The 7,644-nt window shown below is 48.0% G+C and overlaps 1 protein-coding gene across 1 annotated transcript; it reads right to left on the bottom strand.

Moving 5' to 3' along the window:
- Positions 1 to 1,723: 1,723 nt before the first annotated feature.
- Positions 1,724 to 7,135, bottom strand: LOC114593433 (uncharacterized). The gene is made up of 3 exons (XM_077925413.1): positions 7,044 to 7,135; positions 6,678 to 6,851; positions 1,724 to 5,427 (listed from the first exon to the last, which is right to left on the bottom strand). The coding sequence occupies exons 2-3, from the start codon at positions 6,808 to 6,810 to the stop codon at positions 3,752 to 3,754; spliced, it is 1,809 nt and encodes a 602-aa protein (XP_077781539.1). The 5' UTR covers positions 6,811 to 6,851; positions 7,044 to 7,135; the 3' UTR covers positions 1,724 to 3,751.
- Positions 7,136 to 7,644: the final 509 nt, after the last annotated feature.

Genomic DNA, 7,644 nt, shown 5'->3' with positions numbered 1-7,644 from the left:
TGAGAGGGCCCACCAAAACAGTACAATAAGGACTGAGACGCAGAAGGAAGAATGAGCAAAAGTGGGAAAGAAGGAATGAGAGGGAGAGAGAAGAGATTCGATTCAGTTCACATTTAAAAGTAAACCTACCAAATTCTCACTTTCTGAAGCAAGATGCGAGGCAAAGCACATCTTCCATTCAAAATCAGTGCTCCATCGAATCTGGCGATTTGCTTCTCCAACCATGAGATGTATCAAAAGAAAACGCATATAAAGTATTCATGAACATGACCTACAAAAATGCATCACATTGAGGAATATTGAGACACCCCTCAAAAAACACCCTCCAGCTCAGGAGACCCCTCCCCTCCCGAAAATCATCCCCCCCCCCTGTCAAGTGTCTTTTTCTGCTTCTGCAGCCGCTTTTCATCCCAGGAAAAGAGACGGAGGAGGAAGTGTCCCAGGCGAGGAATGAAACGCACCTGCGATCCTGGGGGGGGGGGGCAGGTGTGGGGGCGCATGTTGCTCAGGGGAGTGGCCCCTCCCTCTGGGACTCTTCCCAGTTCAAAGCAAGAGGGACCCCTGCCATCCTTTCCCTGCGTTTCCTGCCAGAAAACCAGTTTCTACTGGGCTCCCAGAATCACATGGAGGCAGGAGACCCCATTTCCCACCCCAGAGCAGGGCTGCACCAATCAGAAGCCTCTCCAGTGGACAGCTGGCCAATCCCCTTTCAGATTCCCCTGGGCCTCCTCCTCTCCTTCGCCCGGTTTCCTGAGGGAGTCCCCCCCCCCCCCGTATCCCTCATGGCTGCTCCCCTCCCAAGTCCTCCTAGATTTCTCCTTCATCTTTTTCTTGTTCCTCCCCCCCCCCCCCCACTGTTTGGGGCAGCTGGATTACCCCCCCCCCCCATGGCCAGGCAGGCTGTTTAGGAGCCCACGGAGGCGGCAGGGCCAGGAGAAGGCGTTTCCCGCTCTTTTCCAAAATAGGCGGGAACACCATTTTGTTTCTTCCAGAGGCCCCAGCCGCTCCCAGAGACGCCATGGCTCCCCTGTGGGCCTCGGGGGTCCCACGCTCTCGGGGTCTCTCCTCTCGGATCAAGGAGGGCGGCACCTTTGGTCCTCAGCTGCCTTCCTGCCATGATGGCTTGGCCTCCACAGGGCAGCCTCTCTCCTCGCCATGTTGCCCCACGGAGGAGGCCTCTCCGTTGGGAGATGCCAGGCAAGTGGCCTTGAGGGATCCGCCAGGGGGCCAGGAGGGAAAGGCCCTCTCTGTCTCGGAGGCCCAAGGAGGAGAATAATAACAGTAGTTGTAGTAATAATAATAAGGGCTTTATCCCCTCAAAGGTGGAGGGTTCCCTCAGGGGAGTTTGACCCCCGGAGCAGCATCCTTGGTCACCCCAAGAGTCAACGCAAGCAGAAGGGCTCCACCTGCAGACCATGGGGAAAAGGGTCTCAAGAGGCAGTGGGGGGACTCTAGGGAACTGGCTGAACTGGGGCCCTCCCAGTCCAGCCCAGACAAGAAAGAGAGGGAGCTCTCAGAAGAGGAAGCCATTGTGGAGAACCGGACTTGGCCAGAGGAAGAGACAGGGCCCCCACCCTGAATCCCCTGCAGGGCCCTGGGGAGCAAGCAGAGCCTGCCTCAGTTTCCTTCCCTGAACCTTGGGGTGCGGAAGGAGGAACCCCAAATGGAGCTCAGACTCCTGGCAAGTGGGGAAAGGAACATGAAATGGCGCTTTCCAGATGAGTCTCAATACAATATGATTTTTATTGTCATTGTCCCATACAGAACAACGAAATTGAAAAAATGCACATCAGACATTCAAAAACCAACAAGCCTGCTATCCCAACCTGGAAGGATGTTGAGCAGTTGGGGGAGTGGTGCAGGAAAAACAACTTACTGCTTAGCTTAAAGAAAACAAAAGAGATTATTGTGGACTTTAGGAAATGTAAATTGAATATTCAGCCACTCATTATTGAGGGGAAGTATGTGGAACGTAGCACTTGGAATCGCCTCCAAGGTCCAGGGACTGACCCACCCTGGCTTCCACCTCGGAGGTCCCTTCAAGGAGAAGCGGTCCCAGGTCTCCATGGGGGAAAGCGGTCCTGAGGCCTGCATTCGAGGCCAATGCTTTCGCCTTTCAGGCTCCAGCCCACCTTCTCTCTGGTGTTTTTGTGAGCTGTAGAGATGAGATCACATGCAGACATTCCCAAGTTTAATAAGGATCCCTTGAAAAAGCTGAGAAACCTTTAGTCGAAATTTCTTCTTTTGCCAATGAACTTTGTCTCTGCGTGATTTAAGGAGAACCGATGCATCCACTCCAAAGAAGCTTCTGCAGCTCTGCTCTCCATGCAGACATGGAGCACCTTGGGACTGAAGACACAGAAAAAGAGACGGAGGGGAATGTGTGGGTCATAAGCTGGGAGTCATTGGAAAGGAGTCGCTGGGAGAGGCAGAAGGTTGTGTTGAGCAGGCAAGGGAAGAGGAGGAGGGGACAGAAAGAGCCCCAGGGAAAGACGAATTTGGGCTGAGCTGGTGTGGGAATGAGCGGCAGAGAAAAATGTACAGCCAACAAAAGAGGATGCAAAGCAACTCCTGAAACGGTGAACAAGGCAAGCTATGATTTCGTTTGAGGAAAAGGAATTAAGACGCCTTCTTCCCCATCCCCAGTGGATTGAAATGTCCAAAGATTAGGAAAAGAAGAAAGAAGAGGAAGCAGGATTGGATGAACGTTATAAGAGACCATAATTTTCCATTGTGACTTGGCTGAGATTTGTTGGAACAGTTTTTAAAGGGCTTTATAGAAACTGGACCTAGAAACTGGAGAAATACTGATTTGGATTATTAGACGATCCTTATAAGAGTCATATTGCACTGTCTGAGTTGATTAAGATTTGAAAGCTGGGCTGGGAGGGAAATGAAGGGAAAGTGTCATCTTGGTGAAGAGGATAAGAAGAGTTTGGATTTGATATCCCGCTTTATCACTACCCAAAGGAGTCTCAAAGCGGCTAACATTCTCCTTTCCCTTCCTCCCCCACAACAAACACTCTGTGAGGTGAGTGGGGCTGAGAGACTTCACAGCAGTGTGACTGGCCCAAGGTCACCCAGCAGCTGCATGTGGAGGAGCGGAGACGCGAACCCGGTTCTCCAGATTACGAATCTATCGCTCTTAAGCACTACACCACTGTATACGAGATACAGCTGGGTTTATTCTGGATTGCAAATTATGAATAATTGTTGCTACAGATGATTTTCAGACGGAGATGGGAGTTTGCTTTTCGGTGCCTTCCCTGTGGAACACCCTCCCAGTAGATGTCAAAGGAAAAAACAACTACCAGACTTTAAGAAGACATCTGAAGGCAGCCTTGTTTAGGGAAGCTTTTAATATTTGATTGATTACTGTATTTTAATATTTTGTTGGAAGCTGCCCAGAGTGACTGGGGAAACCCAGCCAGATGGGAAGGGTATCAATAAATGATCATCATCATCATCATCTATTTTTTAGTAATTTTTATATTTTTAATATTTTATATTAAGATTCCTTTATTTTGAATTTAGGAGGACACACATACGAAGAGGACAGTTGGAGGTCCGAGGGACCTGCAAGGAAAGCAGGGAAGGAAGGATCTCTCTGGGTGGGATACGGGGAGAAGAGGGGGTCACGCAGGGGAGAAGTGGGGGAGCCTGCCTTTCTATGTGTTGACGAATGATATGATATATATGACACAAATGTCATAAACAGTATTTTTAGTTTATATCCCCCCCTTTCTCTTTTCTATACAATTGTATTTTGTAAGGGTTGTTTAATATTTTTTCTTTTATTTCTCTTTTTTGGTTTCCCCACTGTATGAATTCTTTGATAGCAACTGAGATGGGAGCTCCTTCTGAAGCTCTTTCCACATTTCAAGCACTGATAGGGTTTCTCCCCTGTATGAATTCTGCGATGGGAAGTGAAATTCACCATCTTACTGAAGCTCTTTCCACATTCCAAGCACTGATAGGGTTTCTCCCCTGTATGAATTCTGCGATGGGAAGTGAAATTCACCATCTTACTGAAGCTCTTTCCACATTCCAAGCAGTGATAGGGTTTCTCCCCTGTATGTATTCTTTGATGCGAAGTGAGACTATGCCTCTGACTGAAGCTCTTTCCACACTGCAAGCACTGATAGGGTTTCTCTCCTGTATGGATTCTTTGATGGGAAGTGAGATTCACCTTCTGACTGAAGCTCTTTCCACATTCCAAGCAGTGATAGGGTTTCTCCCCTGTATGAATTCTGCGATGGGAAGTGAAATTAGCCATCTTACTGAAGCTCTTTCCACATTCCAAGCAGTGATAGGGTTTCTCCCCTGTATGAGTTTTTTGATGCAAAGTGAGCTGCTTCCGCTCCCGGAAGTTCTTTCCACATTCAAAGCACTGATAGGGTTTCTCTCCTGTATGTATTCTTTGATGCGAAGTGAGACTATGCCTCTGACTGAAGCTCTTTCCACACTGCAAGCACTGATAGGGTTTCTCTCCTGTATGGATTCTTTGATGGGAAGTGAGATTCACCTTCTGCCTGAAGCTCTTTCCACATTCCAAGCAGTGATAGGGTTTCTCCCCTGTATGAATTCTTTGATGGAAAGTGAGATTCACCTTCTGACTGAAGCTCTTTCCACATTCCAAGCAGTGATATGGTTTCTGCCCTCTATGAACTATTTGATGGGAAATGAGAGTGTCCTTCCGCCTGAAGCTCTTCCCGCATTCGAAGCACTGATAGGGTTTCTCCCCTGTATGAGTTCTTTCATGCAAAGTGAGTTTGGCCCCCTCCCCAAAGCTCTTCCCGCATTCGAAGCACTGATAGGGTTTTTCTCCTGTATGAATTCTTTGATGGCAAGTGAGACTGTACCTGCGAATAAAGCTCTTCCCACATTCCAGGCAATGATAGGGTTTCTCCCCTGTATGAATTCTTCGATGGGAAGTGAGATGTGCACTTTGACTAAAGCTCTTTCCACATTCCAAGCACTGATAGGGTTTCTCCCCAGTATGCATTCTGTGATGCAAAGTGAGCTTGGCCCTTTGACTGAAGTTCATTCCACATTCCAAGCACTGATAGGGTTTCTCCCCTGTATGAATTCTGCGATGGGAAGTCAGATGGGAGCTATTAGTGAAACTCTTCCCACATTCCAAGCAGTAATAGGGTTTCTCCCCTGTATGAATTCTTTGATGGGAAGTGAGATTTGTGCTTTGATTAAAGCTCTTGCCACATTCCAAGCACTGATAGGGTTTCTCCCTACTCTGTGCTCTTTCATGTGAAGTAAGGCTATCCCTCTGAACGAAGCTCTTTCTTTGACGGGAGGTGGACTGGGAGCTCTGACGGATGTTCTCTCCACACTCTGAATATTTATATGACTTCTCCACTATGTGGATTCTGTTGTGCTCCCCCTTGTTCTTCCCTTCCAGTTCATCACCATCTGCAATGAAGAGAGAAGCGAATTAGAGCCTCAAAAAGAAATGGAGCTCCAGATCATTGAACAAAGTTAATGAATGCTTGTGATAGAGGAAGAACTAAAAATAGTTAGATGTGGGGCCTTTCTATAGTTTTCACTGCCTTTGTTGGCTGGTATTTACTGACATATTGCTTGGCTTTTATCTGGAATGGATCTTGTTCAATCCTGGAATCCACTCCATCTCCAAGGTCAGTCATCTCTTTGGTCAATCAAATGCAAACAGAAGCAAAAACAACAAGCCTGACAGACTTTACATCAACTTCCCTAAAAACTCTGAAGCCAGCATTTAAGAAGGCCTGGGTGGTTCAGAGAATCCTGGTCACTGTTTTAAAAGGCATGACTAGACGAAGAACATTCACAGAGGAAACAGTTGATATCCCTCCATTCTGGGTTCACGGTGGGGGATGTTAGAATCCCAGATGCTGTTGGTCTCCAGCCAAAGAGTTGAAGTTCATCACATACAGGTATGTATGGAACGTCCACACCTTGTCTGTGAAACAAACAGCAACATCTTCACCTGCACACTCCCCGTCAGTTGTTGCCTCAATCTGGTTGGTCTAAATTTAAATTTATACGTAAATCGCTTTCTTCTCTTTGAACCGCTTTCTTCTCTTTCTTCCCATGTCCATGAGGAGACCAACTCTGTATTGTTTCATTAGCAACAGAAGAGGAAAAGTGACTATAACTCAGTTCAAACCAATTCATGAACCCAGAACTAATACACCGACCACTAATGATGAACCGTATGTTAAAGATAATCCTGCAAAATGATTCTGCTATTTTTGATATGCAAATGGCATGCGAAGACTTAGTCTACATATTTGTATCATTTATTAGTCCTATGTTCCTTGTTTTTAAAAGCAAATAAAAAGTTATTCCAAAAGGAAAAAGACAACACACAGAGGCCCCATCTGCATTCAAACTGCAAAGCGGGATCAGTGAGTTGTCTGACATTGGCAGGGCATTCAGATCACAGAACTGGTTTTAGACCTTTTGAGCTGCGGTGGCCGGGGAGCTGTGACCTATTCCTAGCTCAAATTGCCTGCAGATGACCAAGGAGCAGGCAGGCAGGTGGGGGAGCCCAAAAAGGTGCTCCCCTTCTCCATCTCCATCTGCCTGCCTGCCTGCCTCCCCCCACCCCCTAGCTGAGCAAGCCCCTATACCTCTCTGGCTCCATCCATCCAGGTCCCCATCTCCACTCTCCTGGAACTCACCAGATCTCTCGGAGGTCCCTGGGAGGGAACGCTCAGTGGTTGAGAGGAGGGATGCAGGAGACAACCTGACCAGGTCAACCATCCATCTTCCCCCTTCCATCCTCACTAGCTTTGAAGGATCTGTGTCTTTCATCCTTCCTGAGGAGTCAAGGAGCCAAAAGAAGCTGCAGGGTCCTGGGAGAGAGGAAGAAGCAAAGGCAGCCTCAGAGGCCCTGCAGGGATTTTCTGGCTGGAGGGGAAGCCTCCCAATATGTTGGAGGCCCCACCCACAGCAAAATCCCTGCTTTATCTCATTTCTGGCCAGAGAACATTCCCTCTTCACCCTCCATCCATCCATGTCCCCATCTCCACTCTCCTGGAACTCACCAGATTTCTCGGAGGTCCCTGGGAGGGAACACTCAGAAGTTGTGGGGAGCGATGCAGGAGACAACCTGACCAGGTCAACCGTCCATATTTTCCTGTGACGTTAACATATAATAATAATAGTAATAAATTTTTATTTATACCCCCCTCCCCAGCCAAGACCGGGCTCAGGGAGGCTAACAACCAATAATAAAAAGTTGATTAAAATACAATTTAAAAGATTCAGATACAACATTAAAACATTAGGATGAAGTCTCTTCATAGGAGGAGAAAGGAAACAGAAAGAGGGGGAGGGAATCAAACTGATTCTAAGCCAAAGGCCAGGCGGATCAACTCTGTCTTACAGGCCCTGCGGAAAGGAATCAGATCCCGCAGGGCCCTGGTCTCATGAGACAGAGCGTGCCACCAGGTCGGAGCCAGTGTTGAAAAGGCCCTGGCTCTGGTTGAAGCTAATCTAACTTCCTTAGGGCCCGGGACCACTAGGGTGTTGCTATTTATGGACCTTGAGGCTCTCCGTGGGGCATACCGGGAGAGGCGGTCCCGTAGGTACGAGGGTCCTAGGCCGTGAAGGGCTTTAAAGGTCAAAAGCAGCACCTTAAATCTG

This window comes from Podarcis muralis, chromosome 3, assembly GCF_964188315.1.
Source record: "Podarcis muralis chromosome 3, rPodMur119.hap1.1, whole genome shotgun sequence".
Taxonomy (NCBI): domain Eukaryota; kingdom Metazoa; phylum Chordata; class Lepidosauria; order Squamata; family Lacertidae; genus Podarcis; species Podarcis muralis.
Note: the sequence above shows the minus strand (reverse complement) of the source record. Positions and strands in the feature narration are given on the sequence as shown.

Bases quoted from the DNA above. Each gene is read 5' to 3' on its own strand.
- LOC114593433 (XM_077925413.1), bottom strand. From the start codon at position 6,810: ATGAAAGACACAGATCCTTCAAAGCTAGTGAGGATGGAAGGGGGAAGA. The intron at 5,428-6,677 runs GTGAGTTCCAGG...TCTTCATTGCAG, and splicing joins AGGGACCTCCGAGAGATCTG to ATGGTGATGAACTGGAAGGG.